The following is a 19,373-nucleotide window of genomic DNA, read 5'->3' on the forward strand; positions in this document are numbered from 1 at the left end:
CACCCGCTCGACCGCCTGAGAGGCACCCCTGGACGGCAACACGGGCCGCGATTCTCAACCCAGTGACTGTGTGCGCAGGCGGTTCTCGAGTATACATCATGTCCAACGCGGAGCAGGAATGGAAGCCCCGGGCTCGGCCTCAGTCGTGCGTCCCCCCGTGGATGGTGTTCTAGGACGTGGCGTTAACGGTGCATGGTAGGACCATGGCGCAGGCCTTCTCGACAGCGCTGGACAGCGCCTTCTCCTTGGACTCGGAAGTCGACGACCTTTCCAACAGCATTGATCAGAAGTAGGTGTCTGAGTCCCGCGACAGTGCATCCCTGGTGCTAATCACCAGAACAGAAAATACCAGATGATGATCCAGAGCCGCCAGCTGGAAGAGCTGCAGGCGCGGATCCGCGAGGCGGAGAATCGCCTCAAGTCGCGACAGTCGGTCCAGCTCGGGGCCAATGACGTTCCGGAGAAGATCGAAGAGGAGAGCGCGCAGACCGGTGAGCTATCCTATTTCCGATCGTATGATGTCCGGTCTAGCCTCGCTAACACGCACCTCCCCAGTTACTCCGCGGGACAACCACGGGTCCCAGCACCAAGAGCAGGAGCCGCAGCAGGAGGAGCGAAAGGAGAATGATTCGTGATTTTTCATCCTATCCCCGTTCCGCATTGTGTTTTTCTCTTTGTTGTTCATCGATATACTCCGAATGGACCTCGCTGGACAGGGGGGAAAGTCCAGTTGGCGTGTGAGGGATTGTTTTTTCTGCCTATCGTTTTGGATATCCACTTCCCGAGAGACCTAGCTAGCTTCGGAGTAAACGGGCCCAACCCGAAGAATCCTGCTTTCTGGTGCATCGTCTAAACGGCTTATCAGTCGAGATCCCAATAGACCGAGCCACACGCCCAATCACAACCCCCAGATCAGAAGCCCGGTAGGGTCCACCCATGCCGTCATGTGGCAGGATGAGCTAGACAAGGACTGCTGCCCCTCCACCCTCCCGCCCGGATTGCTTTCTTCCACTTTTTCTTTTTCTCTCTCTCCCTCAATTTCCCTGCCATTGCTCGTCGCTAGCCCGATCAGTCCTCCACCATGGTGTTGATCGACAAGCACGAGTACCTCACCGAGGAAGAGAAGCGCCTGAAGGAGGACCGCGAGCGCACGAAGTACTGGAAACGCTGGGGCCCGTACGTGGCCGAGCGACAGTGGGCGACCGGTGCGTTTGAGTGGCCCGCGGTGTGAAGATCAATTGTGCTAACGGGAAGGTCGATCTAGTGCGCGAGGACTATTCGTAAGTGATGGATTGGGACAATTGCAGAGCACAGAGCTAACACCCCCCAAGTGAGGATGGCGACGCCTGGAGTTGTAAGCTTCCTGGTATGAAAAATAGAATCAAAGAGGGTTGCTAAATTATTCCCAGACTTTTCGCACGACCATGCGCGGTCTCGCACCTATCGCTGGGGCGAGGATGGCATCGCCGGTGTCTCGGACACCCACAGCCTGCAGAACATCGCGTTCGCATTCTGGAACGGAGAGGAGTAGGTGCAATCGAGGCTGGGAATGAAAGAGTTGGGACTGATCTCGACCTAGTGACTTCCTGAAAGAGCGCCTCTTTGGCCTGTCGAATCCGCAGGGCAACCATGGCGAGAGTGTCAAGGAGGCCCATTTCCATGTCGATAACACCCCGACGGTAAGTCCGATCACTAACGATTGTGAATAATTGCGGGCAATCTGACCGCCCGTCCAGCACTCCTACATGAAATTCCTCTACAAATACCCACAGAAGAAATTTCCCTACCAGCAATTGATCGACGAGAACGCCCGCCGAGACCGGACGGAGCGTGAATACCAGATCCTCGACACGGGTGTGTTCGACGAAAACCGGTATTGGGACATTTTCATCGAGACGGCCAAGGAGGCCGACGACGAGGACGAACTGCTCTTTCGGGTCATCGCGTACAACCGGGGGCCCGAGCCCGCCCCGTTGCACATTGTGCCGCACGTCTGGTTCCGCAATACCTGGTCCTGGGGCTACGAGAATCAGGACGAGAAGCCGTCCATCAAGAAGGATGGGTCGACGGTGGCGAAATCCCACCACGACAAGCTCGGGGACCGGTATGCCTGCTTTGCGCCGTCACCGCCCGTCGGGTCGAGCGATGAAGATGTCAAGCCGCGCATGCTGTTCACGGAGAACGAAAGCAATAACACGAAATTGTGGGATCAGCCAAACGACCAGCCATACGTCAAGGATGCCTTCCACCGTCACATTGTCGATGAGGAGAAAGGCGCCGTCAACCCGGCCAACGAGGGTACGAAATTTGCGGCGTGGTACGCCTTTGACAACGGCCAGGAAGTGCCGCCGGGCCAGTGTGCCGTCGTTCGCTTCCGCTTGTCCCGGAAAAAAGAGGAGTTTGTCGACGAGGAAAAGCTGGACAATGTGATTGAGCAGCGGCTTGCCGAGGCCGACGACTTTTACTATCGCATCAACCCGCTGCCCATGAGCGAGGATCTGCGCAATATCCAGCGCCAGGCCTTTTCGGGCATGATGTGGACGAAGCAGTTTTACCACTTCGTCTGGGATCAATGGAGCAATGGAGATCCGGCGGAAATCCCGCCTCCGCCGGGCCGCAAGGAAATACGCAACCAACAGTGGCGCCATATGTACCTCGACGACATTCTGTCAATGCCGGATTCGTGGGAGTACCCATTCTTTGCGGCGTGGGACACGGCGTTCCACTGCATCCCACTGGCGATGATCGATCCCGACTTCGCCAAGAAGCAGCTGGACCTCTTGACGCGCGAATGGTACATGCACCCGAACGGCCAGCTGCCAGCCTATGAGTGGAATTTTGGCGATGTGAATCCGCCCGTGCACGCGTGGGCCGTGTTCCGCACTTTCAAGATCGAGCGCAAGATGTACGGTCGACAGGACCTGGACTTCTTGGAGCGTGTTTTCCAGAAATTGTTGCTGAACTTCACATGGTGGGTAAACCGCAAGGACTCGGATGGTAAAAATGTGTTTGAGGGTGGCTTCTTGGGTCTGGATAATATTGGTCTCTTTAATCGCTCGGAGCCCTTGCCCACCGGTGGTGTTCTGGAGCAGGCTGATAGTACGGGCTGGATGGCGTTTTACTGCTTGTGCATGCTCAATATCGCCTTGGAATTGGCTAAGCATCGACGGACATACGAAGACAGTAAGTCGGCGCTCTTCATTTCGTGTCTTCACGCTGATCGTCATTCCAGTTGCGTCCAAGTTCTTTGAGCATTTCATCTTCATTAGCGACGCGATGACTTTCCGATCTGGAGAGGATAATATCAAGTCCCTCTGGAACGAGGAAGACAAGTGAGTGGCGAAAGTTCCCAACACCAGGAGTGACTAACGGTAAGCCAGGTTCTACTACGATGCCATCTCCTATGGAGGACCGTGGACTCAGCAGCTACCCGTGAGGTCACTAGTCGGCCTGATCCCGCTGTATGCAGTGCTCACTCTGGAGCCAGAGCTTATCAACAAGTTCCCCTCGTTCAAGCGCCGACTGGACTGGTTCATTGAGAACAAGGCGGATGTCGCCGAACGCAACATCGCCAGCATGAAACACCGCGGGAAGGATGAACGGCTGCTCCTGTCGCTCGTGAGTAAGGACCGACTGGAGATGATCCTGAAGCGCATGCTCGACGAGACCGAGTTCCTGTCAGAACACGGCATCCGCTCCATGTCCAAACACCACGAGAAGAACCCTTACTCTATGGATGTTAATGGCCAGACCTTCAAGGTGGGCTATGTGCCTGGCGACTCAGACAGCTCTCTGTTCGGCGGGAACAGCAATTGGCGCGGACCGATCTGGCTGTGTGTCAATTTCCTGCTGGTTGAATCGCTGCTCCGCTTTCACATGTTCTATGGCGATTCGTTCAAGGTCGAGTGCCCCACGGGCTCGGGCGACTACATGCACCTGGGCCATGTGGCCGAGGAGCTCCAGCACCGGCTGCAGCATCTGTTTGCTCGAAACGATGAGGGCCGCCGCGCCGTCAATGCCCATTCGGACCTGCTCGACTTTGATGAGCACTGGAAGGACGTCCTGTGGTTCCACGAGTTCTTTGACGGCGATACCGGCCGCGGCCTGGGCTCATCGCACCAGTGCGGCTGGACTGGGCTGATCGCCAAGGTCATTCATGACACGGGGTAAGTCAATCCATCTACCATGCACCATAATATTCAAACTCACGAGTTATAGCATCAACTGCCGTCTCCCACAAACCCCGCGCTCCCCCTTCGCGGCGGCATCCCACTACTTCGACGATATCTTCTCACGCACCGGCCGCCCGCAAACCCCTGGACCCCGCAGCGTGCGCCGGTCGTCCACTACCCGGTCAATTGGCAACCGGAGTGACTTCCACTCAACGGTTGCAGGAGATATGACACCCGCTGCATCGTCGACCCTGGACGATGACCTCAGCACTAGTCCGCAGAGTCGCCGCGGCAGCACCGCCCACGGACTGGATAGCGATGACGAGCATCTTAATCACTATGTGGAAAGCCAGCTGCAGCGGGTGCGCAGCTCGGCGTCGATGGCGGCGTATGAAGATGAATTTGCGGCCAAGGCCGAGAAGGAGAATGAGGCTTGATTTAAATACAGGGAGGATATTGATGATGATCTTCTTGGAAATATACATGGCATAGATGGTGCTAGCACTCCTTTACATTTTGAATACACCATACTACAAGTTATTATCTAACCAGTCAGCTCTCTCCCCATTCCACTCTGTATAGTTCGGGTGTTGCGTTTACCCGCCTGACGTAGTTCTCCACTCTTCCGCGGTGGATCAGCCTCATCAACTCACCCACTCACCTTCATCCCCTGAGTTTCGTTCATGACACAAATCCCAGAACTAAATAGCCCCCATGCGGTCTTCACTATTAACAGCAGTAGTCTCTCCCCCCTAACACCCCCATCATCTCCCAGACATGCCGTCGCCCGCGTCCCCCGAGGACGCCCCGATGCTGACCTCCGCCGCTGACGCAGACCCAGCATCGTCGCGATGGGCTCGCGTCTGGGAGAAGCTGACAGCGCCCTTTAGCGGTGCAGACCCGCGAGTCTGCATTGCCTTCTGGCTATTTGGTGGGAATACCTAGGTAGCCTCTTCACAAGACCGAGAGCTGACAACCGGCAGGCCTGGTCAACAACGTGCTCTACGTGATCATCCTCTCCGCGGCGCAAGACCTAGTCGGCGGCGACGTGCCCAAAGGAGTCATCCTCGTCGCGGCCATTATCCCCGCCTTCGCAACCAAGCTCACAGCCCCGTACTTCATTTACCTTGTGCCCTACGCAGTCCGCATCGTCATCTTCGTATTCCTCTCCACAATCGGTATGCTCGTCGTGGCACTGAGCCCCAGCTCAACCGACTCCTCTTCCATCGCCAGCAAGATCTCGGGAATTATCCTGGCGAGTTTCTCCGCTGGCGGAGGCGAGCTCAGCTTTATGGCCCTGACCCATTTCTACGGGCCGTTTAGTCTTGCTTCGTGGAGTAGCGGAACGGGTGCGGCGGGACTCGTGGGTGCGGGTGTTTATGCGCTTGCTACTTCGCTGATGGGCTTCTCGGTGCGCACGACGCTGCTGGCCTCGGCTTGTTTGCCTCTTGCTATGGCTTTTGGGTTCTTTGTCGTGCTACCGCGCGGGGTGCTACAGGCGGAGTCTGCGCAGGATGGATGTACTGCCGTCGAGCGCGGGGAATTACTCGCGGAGGATGGGCTGGATGGCGAGGACGCTGATACAGAGAGCGATGGGCTGCTCGGCGTAGCGGTCCATTCAACAGACAGCCATAAGGATATCCGGGTGAACGAGGCCTCGTCCTGGTGGGAGCATGTTCAGACCAGCTTGAAGCGCATGCGGAAGCTGTTTCTGCCATTGTATGTCCTTTCCCAACTGCCTTTCTCTTGGCCACATAGTTACTAACTCACCCGCGACAGCATGGTCCCCTTGCTGATCGTCTTTATCGCCGAGTACGTGATCAACCAGGGTGTATACCCGACCCTACTCTTCCCCCTGCGCGACTCACCCTTCTCTCACTTCCGCTCTTTCTATCCTGCCTACAACGCCGTCTATCAGATAGGCGCTTGGGTATCGCGGTCATCGACTCCATTCCTGCGCATTCACAACGTCTACATCCCCGCGTTGCTGCAGGTGGTCAATCTGCTGCTCTTCACGCTCCAGGCGCTCTTCAGTTTCATTCCCAATGTTTGGCTGGTTTTCTTCATCATCTTCTGGGAGGGATTGCTCGGCGGCATTGTGTATGTCAACACCTTTGCCGAAATTGGTGAGCGTGTGCCCCTTGAGGTGCGGGAGTTTTCGCTCGGTGCCACTACCGTCAGTGACTCGGCGGGCATCTGTATTGCGGGCTTCCTGAGTATGGGGTGGGAAGTGTGGTTGTGCGATTGGCAGATTGCGCATGGGCGGGACTGGTGCCGCAAGCTGTGAGGAATAGATGGAATGGTTAGAATACTTGCTTGACTTTGTGACTATGCCACCTTATATACTAAACCGATGTGATGGTTAGCAGACGGCCCTTCCCGTCCCCAAATCGGACTGCAACCGCGCCCGAGCGGCGTTGAAGTGCTTAGCAATTTCTAACCCTGAAATGAGAGGGCCAAACCGCGCACCGAAAACCGTCAATTTGTATCCGTCTGAAATCGCTTGAGGAGTTGTCTCTCAGCCATACACTAGATATCTAACCGTTGGCCCCTATCTGCCGTTATTCATGAACCCTAACTCTTTCCCTATCACATGAATGTCTACCTCAGGCACCCATCACATGATAGCCCCGAGTCTGACATGTGAAGGAGACCGTCATGGATCATTGTTGTTTCGTATTGTTCGTCGGTGATTCTTCTTTTTTGCTGCATAGAATAGACGAATGTACAGTTACTGCTGGCGATGATAGGTACGGCATAACCTCCCCTGAATATGACCCGCCGCTAATACACACGGACAGACCACGTCCTGGGCAGACCCTCCACCCGATTCCGCAAGACCCAAGTGCTCGCCGTGGTCTCTTTCTGGTCACTATATCTCTGGAGGTATGGCTACCTACCCAAGACATATCCCATAACCATGCCTATTCACTAACACCCATAATAGAGCCCACAGGCATGGGCCACCACTCCTCCGCTCCATCTCGTCCCGCCTGTCCGGCCAGTTGACGACCTGGCAGACAACAGTGATCATCTTCCTCTATCTATATGTCAGCCGCAACTTCGCCAAGATCGTCGGTCTGGAATCCCCCGAGCCGCTGTCCAATCTATACTCGCGCTCGTTCTTCCGCGCAACATGGATCGCTACCGGCCTCGACGCGGGCTTCTGGACCGCTATGAAGATCAAGCCCAAGTGGCTGCGTGATTTGGCGTCGCTCGTGTTTACGGTTTACTATCTCATCGCTGCGGAGCGTGCAGATGATAAAGTTCGTCGTGTGCGTGCCACCCTGACCGTGGAACATCTGCGCGTTGCATGGAATAAAGCGACTACGCCGTACCTGTGGGCGATGGCGAAGTTGGTGCGTCCGCGGCTGACGCGGTACTCGCCGCGGGCAATTCGGATTCCACGTCCTGCGCAGTCGGTTCATACCGAGCCTGTCAATGCGTGGTTGTACTTTGACGGACCGTTGAGTGCGTTGCGGGAACAGACATGCTTGGTGCTAGATGTTCCCGGCGGCGGGTTCGTGGCTATGAGTCCACGAAACTCCGAGGATAAACTACTTGCTTGGGCGGGACAGCTCAAAGTGCCCATTCTGAGCATTGATTACAAGAAGGCACCCGAATATGCATACCCGTATGCTCTGCACGAGTGCTACGATGTTTACCACGCCATCGTCCGTAGCTCCGGGCGCTGTATGGGGCTGAGTGGCGAGACTCGTCCGCGTGTGGTGGTCACTGGCGAAAGTGCCGGGGGCAATCTTGCAGTGGGGATGGTCTTGATGGCGCTGCAGTCGGCCATGGCACAGGGTTGGCAAGGCGACGATGTTCTCCCTCGACCTGATGGCGTTGTACTGGCGTATCCGGCACTGAATATGCAGGTTGCAAGCTGGATGACAGATGAGCAGATGTCGTTGATCCAGGATAAAAGCTCGAGCCATACGAACCGCAGTGTTCTTGAACGAAAACGGGATCAATACCGCAAGTTGACGCCTTTCACTTCGCCGGGTCACTCCGTTGAGGCCCTGACCGAGCTCGCTCCCTCAAATGGCGAGCAGAAAGACAAACAACCCGATGTACCAAGCGAGGTAGCCAAATCCCTCGAAGAGAGAATTAAGAAGAGTGATATCCTTGCCGCACAGAAGACAGACGAAGTGAAGCCCCTCCGGACCAGACTTGCCGTCTCATCAATGATCTCCTATGTCCACGACCGCATCCTCACGCCCGAAATGATGCGCGCCATGATTATCCTGTATATCGGACCACACCATCGTCCAGACTTCAACACAGATTTCTGGCTTTCTCCAGTCCTTGCCCCAGATGCGTTACTCGCCAGGTTCCCCAAAACGTACATTCTAACCGGCGAGCGCGATCCATTAGTCGACGATACGGTCATTTTTGCCGGCCGTTTGCGCCAGGCAAAACTGAATCAGTTCCGTGAACGCCAGGATCTGGGGTTGGAAAAGTCACAGCGCCAGTTCCATGAGAAGGACCACGTGGAAGTCTCCCTGATCCCGGGGGTATCGCATGGGTTTATGCAGATGGCCGGCTTCTTTCCCGAGGGTTGGAAGTATATCCATCGCAGTGCGAAGTGGATTGAAGATCTGTTCGATGCAGCCTGGAAACGGAGCCCACAGTCGAGTCTCCTCCAGTCGACGAATGTGTCTGCCATAAACGGGCCTGGAGGGTCACTAGAGTCGACCACGCGCACGGACGATACCATTTACCAGCGCAGAAATCACTACCGCAGCCTCACGAACGAATCATCAGGCGATGAGGATCGGCCTCTGGAAATGAGTATTGGCAAATTAACACCAATGACACAACCCGCAAACACGGAAGACTCTCGTCTCCGACCCAAGAAATCACGATCTCAGCTCCAGGGACGGCTGACGGCATTGAATGATAAGCAAGCTGCAACCAAGAATTTCCATTTAACTCACCGAGCCGAATACTTCTCTCCAGAAGAGACAAATAGCGCACCGGAGAGCCCGGTTGCAACCCGTCCCCGTGGACGAAGCATCAGTTCCCTGGGCAGTGAGGAGGATATCCTCGATCGCAGGATGAACGGATTAGCGGGCGGATTAATGGGACTCGGCGAGAGGGCGCAGACACCTGGCCCATGGGAATGATTTACATAGACTTGACATGACATGATTTACGACGTGCATATTTTTATGATGGTTGGTACATACGTTGGCCTTTCGCGAAGGTTCATATTTTTGTTTATACTGTGATTTCAGTGTTATATACACAGAGCGAGTGCGGAGAGAATATACCGCCAATCAGCTAAGAAATGTATTTATCTTCAATTCATAAGTCATAAAGTGCAACCACTCTACTATATGCAATTACTCTATCATCATGCAATAATCAGCCATCTATGTACCTCTCGCATCTGTCTCCGCATCCGGCTGGCTCTGCTCCTTCGATAACCGCGGATTCCTCAGAACAAAAGCCAGCACAATCATCGGCGCCACAAGACAAATACCCGCTATGCAAAGAATCTTCTGAACTTGTCTGTAGCTCACAATTATGGCACTCCTCTCCGGTGTCCCGATCGGATACGAAGGAACAACCTCGAACGGAGACCCGTAAACAGCCTTGGCGAGTGTTGCGTTGGACTGGAACGAGAGGTTTTCTTCCAACGTTGGATACAGCATCTGGGTCCAGATTGCTCCGGAGACACAGGTCCCCAGTGCGCTTCCCACGTTATATGACGCCAGGTAGATCCCCGTCAGAACGGCCATGTGTTCGTGTTTTGTGGCCGCTTGGACGGATGCTTGGGTTGGGTATGCGAAGAAGCCGCCAGCCAGACCCAAGAGGACCTGGGCTCCAATGACACCTGCTTTGGAGCTTTCGGAGGCACCACCTCGGAAACGGAGGACTAGGCCGTATGCGGCCATGAAGAGACACGTACCGGCCACAATGAAGTATTTCAGTCTCCGCACTTTGTAGATAATCAGGCCTGTTATGAGTCCGCTGATCAGACCGAAAAATGAGTAGAAGGATTGGACTCTTGTTGCGGCGGTGACAGTAAAATCAAAGGCCACAATTAGGACAGTGTAGAGGTAGTCTGCCTGGAGATACCAGGAGAAATTTAACAAACATCGTATGGCGAGCGCACCCCAGACACCACGATCTTTCAGCAGATGGAACGGTGTCAATGGATGTCTTGCGCCTTTCACCTCCCAGAGGATGAACGCAGGCATACACAGTAAGCCCACGGCGAGGGGAGCAATGATATATGCTTTCTGCCAATGCAAAGCTGTTCCACCGGCGACGGTCAGCGGCGCAAGAATAAACCCAAAAGCAAGGATGATCAGAATGATGCCGATCACGTCCAACTGGTGAAGGAGATCTGTGCCAAATCGACGCATCCCAAGAAATTGCATGGGACTGGGGTAGTTATTCAGGGCACCGCTCTTTTGGGCTCGACGTCCAGTATAATATAACGACCAGAGAAGAGGCAGCGAGCACACCGAATAAATGATTGCCCACATGCCTATGCCCCATCGCCAGGATGTTCGTGCCAGTACCGCGGAGGTGACGTTGCCGCTGATCCAGGTGTTGATGATGTATGGCGCGGCTGGGAGGTAGCTGAACAGCACCCTTGACCGCATCGAGGTGATGTCCGAAAGAATGATCTCGACGAGCAACAGAATGCCTGTATATCCGATTTGGTAGGTCACTGTGCCAACGCAAAACATTTCTATGGATGAAGCACTGCTTTCGATAATGGTGCCAACAACATAGAACGCTGTCGACACCCCAACAATCTCAAACCGACCAAAGACATCGGCGATTCGTGCAGCTGCGGGCTGAGCCGCGACCGCGATGACACTGCGAACCACATTCACCGCCGCGAGAAGGGAGTGCTGGCCGAAGCTCGATGTCGCATAGGACTGGTATGTGTATCGGACTTGGCCGTCGAGACCATAGGCATATCCCACGAGGAATATACCGATGAAGATTAAAAAGCGGTCTTTCCTCGTCAGCTGGGCGTTGATGGCCTCGATCCGGGCGACTCCTGGAGACTTGGCGCCAAATAATGACGGCGTGAGGCGACCGTTACTATTCTCTCTGATAGTCCCATAGCCTCGACCCCAACCGTTTTGCGTGATACTGGAGGTCTCTGTGGGGAGATTATGGTGGGTTTGCGCAACGCTGGCGTGGCCCAGCGGGGAATAATTCGTCATAGTGGTCGTACGGTCCGACGAAAGATCGTGCCGGGTGTGCTGCGTTAAGTCATGAATACAAATGCAGGGGTATGTGAAATGAGCGAGGGGCGTAAAGCCATCCGCAAATAATAGATCAGTGACAGTTGTCAAGAGGGGGAAATGTTTGATCTGATAAGATGGCCAGACCAAAACAGGAGCGACCCACTTACGCTAGCTTGCGTCGTATCCACGGCTCCGATAAACGGAGACACTTTGCGGAAGGTGTCAGATGATATTGATAACATGTCAGAAGACTAACTAGAAGAGAATCAGTCCGGCCACTCCACTCCACACATCCGCCATAGGTGCACGTAGTGGGGTTGCATAGTAGAAATAATCAATTAATCCGATATCGTCTAACCTAGGATATTCCTAGTATCCGGCTAACCTGATCGTCACTGATACCAGACCCAGCAAAATCATCAAAACTCGTCTTGGCAAGAGGAAAGAGGTGGCTCGCAATAAATGCCGCACCCTCCTCCGCGCACACCATCTTATCCTTAAACGCACATTCCGACTCCAGCACAGCCCACCCACAATATCCATGTTGGATCAGTCGAGTAAAAATCCCCTTGAATTGCACTTGGCCGTCTCCGAGAGCTCTGAAGCGACCCGCCCGTTCTGTCCATGAATCATACCCGCCATAAACGCCTTGGCGACCATTTGGCACAAATTCGGCGTCTTTGACGTGGAAGATTCTAATGCGTTCATGGTAAATATCCACAAATCTGAGGTAGTCGAGTTGTTGTAAAATGAAGTGACTGGGGTCGTAGAGGATGCAAGCTCGTCTATGGCCATTCACGGCGTTCAGGAACCGTTCGAATGATACTCCATCGTGGAGATCCTCGCCCGGGTGGATTTCATAACAGAGGTCAACCCCTGCTTCGTCAAACGCGTCCAGAATCGGCTTCCAGCGCGTTCCGAGCTCCTCAAACCCTTTCTCGACCAATGACTGCGGTCTCTGTGGCCACGGGTACAGGTATGGCCATAACAGTGCTCCACTAAACGTTGCATGAGCTTTCAACCCCAAGTTCTTTGATGCCTTTGCTGCCATAAAAAGAATATTCCGTGCCCATGCTTCGCGACGCGGGGGATCTCCCCGGACGTCTTGTGGAGCAAAGCCGTCGAAGAGAATATCATAGGCAGGATGCACCGCAATGAGCTGTCCTTGAAGATGTGTGGAGAGCTCAGTAAGTTGGATGTCATAGCGTTTGAGAGTGTCTAAAAGTGCCGAACAGTAGGATAAGTCGTCGGCGGCCCTCTGAATGTTAATGAGCCGTTCATCAACAGGGATCTGGATCCCCTTATACCCGAGGCGTGCGGCCCACTCGGCGATTCCTTCCAGAGTGTTAAACGGGGCTTCATCGGAGATGTACTGTGCGACAAAGATCGCTGGGCCGTTAATGCCGCTGGAGTTGGACATGACACAGTCTGTCTAGACGAAAGCGAAACGGAGTCAAGGAGATGAATCCGAAATGTTTTATCCTTCGCTAGAACTTGAGTGAAAAATGTCGTGGTCTAAACCCAAACAAGTGCTCAAATTCGGCTAGGAATGAGCAATTATATTCAAACCTGGTCAGGGCCCCCCGCTATTCAATGATGTAATACACACTCGACCTTGTCCGAGAAAGAAGCCCATTTCCCAGGCCCCAGATACAATACTGAGAAGGTAGGATTATATTGAGTGGAAATACTTGCCATAATTCAAATATACAGGGTGTACTTCTAGTAGGTCCTACTCGATCTCCGGTTAAATGTGAAAATAAAGGGGCCGCGACGAATGCGGGGGGTCTCCACGGCGCCGATGTCAGGGCCGGCATGTCTCCGTAAATGGGTGTCCAAGCGTCACGGAGCATCTGCCGTCTGTATGGCCTCTATAATAATGTTAACAGTCATAATGAGCTCGAGAGAACCAACACTGGGATTTTGGCTTAAGTTTGTTCGCCGCTAAACTATCCATCCCATGCGCTACTTTTTCCATCGCTATCTCATTGTTTGTTGCTCTTAATTATGAAGCCCTACTTTGGTTTGACTGGGGGGTGGCTCACCTTTTGGTTGACTGTGGCGTGTGCGACGAATATGGCATTGTTTGGGTATGATCAAGGAGTTTTCAGTAAGAACAAGCCAATTATTTCCTACTATATGTGCAGAAGTATATTAACATGTAAAGGCGGCGTGGTTGTATCGGACAACTTCTTGATTACTCTTGGCCTCGTCAATAACCCCAGTCTGATCGGAACAATATCTGCGTTGTTTGATGTCGGATCATTCTTCGGCGCCATTATAACTTTGTTCATTGGAGGTTTACTCGGTCGAAAGAAGACTCTATTGCTGGGTACAAGTATCATGATCCTAGGTGTCTGTCTTCAAACAGCTGCTTCTACCATTGGTGTGATGATAGCCGGGCGCATAGTTACGGGGCTCGGAAACGGACTCAACTGTGCAACGGCTCCAGTCTGGCAGAGTGAAACCTCAAGTGCAGAAATGCGTGGCAAGCTCATAATCTTGCAACTCATCATGTGTGTCGTTGGGTTTTCAATTTGTAACTGGCTGAACTTCGGCCTTGCCTTTGTCGGTGGCTCATTCTCGTGGAGATTCCCTCTCGCATTTCAACTTATCTTCTTATTCACAATATGGGCTACCACGCCATGGCTTCCAGAATCTCCCCGCTGGCTGATCAGCAAAGGGAGGGTTGACGAGGCTAAACAAATTATTGCTGATCTTGCAGCTGTTCACTATGACCACCCCCACGTGGCAAGAGAATCACTGAGAATTGAGGGCGCAATCGTTTTCGAAAGGGAAAATGAGCCAAGTTTCTGGGATATCTTGCTGAACCGGACTCGCTCTCACTCTGGAACATGTGCCACCCGTCGACTCATTCTTGCAATGGCTACATTAGCTATGAAGGAACTTACTGGTATCAACGTCACCAGTTATTATCTTCCTACACTACTCACTTCCTCTGTGGGGCTTTCCAATACCATGGCGCGACTTATCACCTCACTGAATACGATCAGCTATTTAATTGCGAGCTTCTTCGGAATCCCCTTGATTGAACGCTGGGGTAGACGGAAGATGATGATTGTGGGCGCCGCAGGGCAAGCATTCTCACATATTATGATCTGCATCTGCATTCGAATCAAAGAACTGCCCAGTGAAGCCCATCAAACCGAAGCTGCCAAGGCATCAATCGCATTTTTCTTCCTTTACTATGTCTTCTTCGCCATCGGATGGCAGGGAATACCATATCTCTATCCAACCGAAATCAATTCCTTGGCCATGCGCACCAAAGGGGTTGCGCTCAGCACTGCTACAAGCTGGGCTTTTAACTTTATGGGCAAGTGACTCATTCCGCTCTATGGAACTGAAAAAGACAAGTCTAATCATGCGAATAGTTGTTCAAATTACTCCCATAGGGATTAGCTCGATTCGATGGCGGTTCTATATTATTTGGGCCGTTTGCAATGCTGTTTTTATTCCGATTATATATTGCTTATACCCAGAGACGGCCAACCGAACCCTGGAAGACATCGACAGATTCTTTCGCGATAACCATGATCCTTTGATTTTCCGCTACGATGAGGCAATATCTGTGAAACGACCCTCTCGCTATAACCTGGAGGACCAGAGTGAGCTGGACGGTAAAGATTCAGAGAAAGCGGAAGTTCAACACTGCGAGTAGTATTTGGAAATGTATGTATATATCGGTAGTTAGCTCTGTTTCTATTCATACCATGTCCCTCAAATCTCTGGCAAAAAGAGCCATCTATAGTATAGGGACGAGTTCATATGTCTGCTTATAAAGATACACCTAAATCGATTCACAGTAAAGAGTTTTCATTTGGTCGGTCGCCTTTCTGCAATCAGTGGCGTTGAGATCAAAATTAATTTCTTGAATTACTGAGTGTCCGTTAACAACCAGCATACAATATGTATACATCATTATTCGTTAAGGTTTTCAAGGTCAAGGTGTGCACAAAAAAAGGCTGCTAACAAACGGAAACATTCTGTAAATGATCAAAGATGCAATACCAACATGAAAATTACACGGAAGATTGACAAAATAAATTATGATTCTGCTTTAGGCATGCGATATCAAGGCTGCATTTGCAAGTCGCTCCTCCAACTTCCAGTCGACCGTTCCATCGTTCTTCATCACCGGCAACATTGTGGGCTTGATCACCCTTGGCAGTTGACTGTTTCCAGAAATGTTTTTGTGGATATGGCCATTGATGACAATGGTGTGAATTCGGTTCGTATCCTGGAGAATCTCAATGTCCTCAAGCGGATTACCGTCGATCAGAATCACATCCGCGTAGTATCCAGGGACCACCTTTCCGAGCTCTTCAGGATGGCCCATTATCTCACCACCCCAGGCTGTAGCCGCAATGATTGATTCCATAGGAGAAAATCCAAATAGGTTCACAAAGTGCGCTAGGTCTCTAGCATAGGTTCCGTGTGGGGACCATGCAAAACCAAAGTCTCCACCAGGAAGGACCTTGATGCCTCTCTTTCGCATCTCATTCATAGCTCGGGATGCGACCTCAACCTCGCGCTTGAGTCCTTTCTTAGCCGCCATCTCAGGGGTTAGTCCGTATGGAGTTGCCTCGCCGGTGCATGAAGTCAGAGGGAAGTTGATCGCAGGAGCGACAAACACACGATCCTTGATTTGCTCCAAGAGATCCAGACCTTCCTGGTCGGCAAAAGAAGCATGGTATATGACGTCCACTCCAGTTTTGGCGCAAAGCTTGATTGATTCGCTGCTTCTGGCATGTGCACAGACACGCTTACCACGATTGTGGGCTTCTTCGACGGCCGCCTTGGTTTCTTCCATCGTGAAGTATGTCTCCTCGGATCCCATAAATTCGTGGATGTAGTCACCCGTCATGCTGATCTTGACGTTATCAATACCGAGGGCTAGGAATTCCCGGACTACTCGTCGCATCTCATCCACCCCATCGGCGAACTTGGTGATGCTGGGGACAATGGCACCACCGGTGGTCGAAATTTCTTGGGAGTTGGACAGGGTGCGAGGTCCAGGAATCATGTCCTTCTTTATTGCGCCTTTGATACAGACATCTAGCCTAGGCTGTGCTGATGCAGCTCCAAAACACATGGTGTAACCGCAATCCAGGTACGTTTTCGCGGAAAGCGCTGTGTGCAGGACATGCTCCTCGAGAGGTAGACTGACAAGCCCATCAAGAGTCGGGGAGTTATTCCAGCTGAGGTGTGTATGCGCGTCGCACAGTCCGGACATAAGTGTCTTCTTGCCCTGTCCATCGATGATAAAAGTGTCTGGTGATGAGAGGACATCGTCCGCCACTTTTCCAACCTGCACAATGCGCTCGCCCTCGATCAGAACATCGCCGAGATATGGTTCCTTCCCCGTCGAATCCAAGATATTCACATTTTTGAACAGTATCTTGGCGGGATCATCGGGCTTGTGGTTGCTTATCTCAATATCGGCTGGCGTGGGTTTGTAATGTTGGACGGCATGGCCGTTTGCACCGTTCGTAGAGGTCATAATCAAAGATATTCTTCGTTTGGTTGAAATGCCCAAATAAAATGGCTTTCATTAGCTACGAAATTTATATGTCAACCTTGAGAGGGGGTATCTGTGGCCTCTCTGATATACGTTCCTTAAACATGGGGTGGCAACGGAACCCGCGGTTGAGCAAGCGGGGACAAGCCGGTGTGCTTTGCAGGTAGGGGGAAATGTCTCCGCGAATCTCTCCAACCTAAACTTACCGGTTTCAACTAGGACTAATTTAGATATTACTACTGTTCATGGGTAAACTAAAGTAGTTGAGATGTTTGCCTTGGTGTTATTCGTGGGTTGGCGCTAGGCGGAGAGATGCCGGTGCGGGGATTGTTTTGCACCAACGAAGAGGTATACGGCTTTCAGAGGAGCCGTTCAATTCTCGTGGATTTGAATTGAAATGATATGATCTCATCGAAAATATGAAATAGTAGGCTGAGCCGCTGAAGGTCACATATTTAGCAAACGACATTTCACCTTCTTAACGAACAAAAAACCTATTCACTTTTCTCCATTCTTCACTCCGGTTTGCAAAAGTAACCAGATACGAAATCTCGAAATGGCTTCCAAGTCTTATTCCTTTGGCTTTGTTGGCCTAGGTAACATGGGCATCAATATGGCTGTTAATCTGTCAACCTACGCGGCAGAGCACGGATTGCCCAAGATTCATGTTTGGAATCGTACTCCTGAGAAGGCCGAGACTCTGGCGACGGGGCATTGTCAGGTTGCTAGTTCACTAAAAGAGCTCGCACTATCTTGCGATATTGTCCATGGCTGTTTGGCTAACGACGAAGTGGCGCTCCTGGTCTACAGAGAACTATTTGCCGCAAATAAAACCGAGGCCATCTATGTCGACCATTCTACCCTTTTTCCGACGACGTCAAAAGCGCTCTACGAAGAGGCGCAGAAGCACGGCGTTCACTTCTTGTCGTGTCCAGTGTTTGGGCCTCCAGCGGCTGCCAAGTCGGCTGGTTTGCTGATCGCGCTATCTGGCAACGACGACTCACGGGAGATAGTCAAGGAGTACATTGTGCCCGCAATGGGAAAAGGAGTCATTGATTGTGGCGTCAAGACGTCGGACGGAGCATTGTTGAAGATTCTCGGTAATAATTGCATTCTGGGAACCATTGAACTCCTATCCGAGAGCTTCACCCTTGCAGAGAAAACCGGGTTTGACGTCAACTTATTCTACGACTTTATTCGTTAGTTCCCCTCCGTCTGCTACTTTTCATAATCCTCATCGTCGAAAATAAGGAAACTGATCGCATGCACAGAGCAATGGTTCCCAGCACCGGCTTGGGTGAATTACGGGAAAAAGATTCGAGACGGCAGTTTCAGCGGCCGAACAGGTTTTACTCTGCCCGGAGGTATGAAGGATGCAGATTATATTCGCCGGTTAGGAGCAGAGACCTCAACACCTACACCCATCATTGATCAGGCTTGGAGTCATTTGACAACAGCGAAAGCAATTGGTGGCCCTGGTCTCGATTGGAGCTCTTGCGCTGCGGGCATGAGGGTGACTGCTGGGCTGAAGCCTTTTAAAGGAGAGGACTTTTCCTTGGATCATCAAGCAAATGATGAGATGAACGGCGCCAATGGTAATTAAACGTCATCTATATCAGCCATTTTCTTGGGTGTCTTAGAGCTTTGGGGTACACGGGATATACCTGCATACGCGTCATATGAATATTGGGTAGTCGCCGAAAGAAGGGAGACGTATGCGAAGAATATATATGCCGTTACTCATTCAGAACCTATTGTGAGATTGAATATTCAAATAGTTCTACCAACCAAGCTTGGCTACCTCTACAGTTTAAAAACCTTTTCTATCGCCTTTATGCATCCCGTGGGATTTTCCAAAGCATGCCAATGACCCGCATCCTCAAATGATATGACCTCCTTCTTTGCTGCTGTCAAGTTGGACGCGATCGACTCCACCGTGGCCGGTGAAGAGACCTTGTCATCAGAACCACCCACAATGACAACTTTGGCAGTGATCCTGCTCCACTCTGGCTCAGTGCTCTCTGCAAGAGCTTCACACGCAAGTGCGTAACCTTCCGGCTGCTGTCGAGAAAGCAATTCTCGCGTAAACCCAACGAGCTCTGGACGGGCCTTGAGAGTTGCAGGAGACAACGATGCTCCAATAACGGTGTCGGCCACTGCGACCATTCCAGAATCGCGGACAGTTTTCGCACGGGCTCGAAGTCCATTCTGACCAGCCTCGGGCGGCGGCTTGACTGGGCCGTAGAGAACAAGACGAGTAACAGTCTCAGGGAACTTTGCCGCCAAGTGTAAAGCGATAAGGCCTCCTAGAGAGTGCCCCAATACTGTCACATCCTTAAGACCAAAGCGCCTTATTATGGCTGAAATGAACAATTAGCTAACTGTGAATGTATATTCGAAATCGTGCGCTTCTATAGGGAAAAAACTGGAACTGACCTTCTG

The 19,373-nt window shown here is 52.1% G+C and overlaps 8 protein-coding genes across 8 annotated transcripts; 5 read left to right on the forward strand and 3 right to left on the reverse strand.

Annotated features, from left to right (window-relative positions):
- Positions 1–203: 203 nt before the first annotated feature.
- PFLUO_LOCUS4083 (uncharacterized protein) lies at positions 204–635 on the forward strand (the record flags this gene model as incomplete). The annotated part of the gene is made up of 3 exons (XM_073781398.1): positions 204–289; positions 343–491; positions 556–635. 3 exons carry the CDS (start codon positions 204–206, stop codon positions 633–635), a joined length of 315 nt encoding a protein of 104 aa, XP_073638157.1.
- Positions 636–1,081: 446 nt separating this feature from the next.
- Positions 1,082–4,609, forward strand: PFLUO_LOCUS4084 (uncharacterized protein; the record flags this gene model as incomplete). The annotated part of the gene is made up of 7 exons (XM_073781399.1): positions 1,082–1,205; positions 1,410–1,527; positions 1,580–1,679; positions 1,737–3,183; positions 3,233–3,332; positions 3,381–4,166; positions 4,219–4,609. The coding sequence occupies 7 exons, from the start codon at positions 1,082–1,084 to the stop codon at positions 4,607–4,609; spliced, it is 3,066 nt and encodes a 1,021-aa protein (XP_073638158.1).
- Positions 4,610–4,949: 340 nt separating this feature from the next.
- Positions 4,950–6,459, forward strand: PFLUO_LOCUS4085 (battenin CLN3 protein; the record flags this gene model as incomplete). Its single annotated transcript, XM_073781401.1, has 3 exons — positions 4,950–5,103; positions 5,156–5,891; positions 5,952–6,459. 3 exons carry the CDS (start codon positions 4,950–4,952, stop codon positions 6,457–6,459), a joined length of 1,398 nt encoding a protein of 465 aa, XP_073638159.1.
- Positions 6,460–6,915: 456 nt separating this feature from the next.
- On the forward strand, positions 6,916–9,301 carry PFLUO_LOCUS4086 (uncharacterized protein; the record flags this gene model as incomplete). Its single annotated transcript, XM_073781402.1, has 3 exons — positions 6,916–6,922; positions 6,974–7,058; positions 7,120–9,301. 3 exons carry the CDS (start codon positions 6,916–6,918, stop codon positions 9,299–9,301), a joined length of 2,274 nt encoding a protein of 757 aa, XP_073638160.1.
- A 249-nt stretch (positions 9,302–9,550) lies between these two features.
- Positions 9,551–11,368, reverse strand: PFLUO_LOCUS4087 (ferrioxamine B transporter; the record flags this gene model as incomplete). Its single annotated transcript, XM_073781403.1, has 1 exon — positions 9,551–11,368. One exon carries the CDS (start codon positions 11,366–11,368, stop codon positions 9,551–9,553), a length of 1,818 nt encoding a protein of 605 aa, XP_073638161.1.
- Positions 11,369–11,750: 382 nt separating this feature from the next.
- Positions 11,751–12,812, reverse strand: PFLUO_LOCUS4088 (uncharacterized protein; the record flags this gene model as incomplete). Its single annotated transcript, XM_073781404.1, has 1 exon — positions 11,751–12,812. One exon carries the CDS (start codon positions 12,810–12,812, stop codon positions 11,751–11,753), a length of 1,062 nt encoding a protein of 353 aa, XP_073638162.1.
- Positions 12,813–15,470: 2,658 nt separating this feature from the next.
- On the reverse strand, positions 15,471–16,913 carry PFLUO_LOCUS4089 (uncharacterized protein; the record flags this gene model as incomplete). Its single annotated transcript, XM_073781405.1, has 1 exon — positions 15,471–16,913. The coding sequence occupies one exon, from the start codon at positions 16,911–16,913 to the stop codon at positions 15,471–15,473; it is 1,443 nt and encodes a 480-aa protein (XP_073638163.1).
- Positions 16,914–17,487: 574 nt separating this feature from the next.
- Positions 17,488–18,534, forward strand: PFLUO_LOCUS4090 (uncharacterized protein; the record flags this gene model as incomplete). Its single annotated transcript, XM_073781406.1, has 2 exons — positions 17,488–18,130; positions 18,203–18,534. The coding sequence occupies 2 exons, from the start codon at positions 17,488–17,490 to the stop codon at positions 18,532–18,534; spliced, it is 975 nt and encodes a 324-aa protein (XP_073638164.1).
- Positions 18,535–19,373: the final 839 nt, after the last annotated feature.

This window comes from Penicillium psychrofluorescens, assembly GCF_964197705.1.
Source record: "Penicillium psychrofluorescens genome assembly, chromosome: 2".
Classification (NCBI taxonomy): domain Eukaryota; kingdom Fungi; phylum Ascomycota; class Eurotiomycetes; order Eurotiales; family Aspergillaceae; genus Penicillium; species Penicillium psychrofluorescens.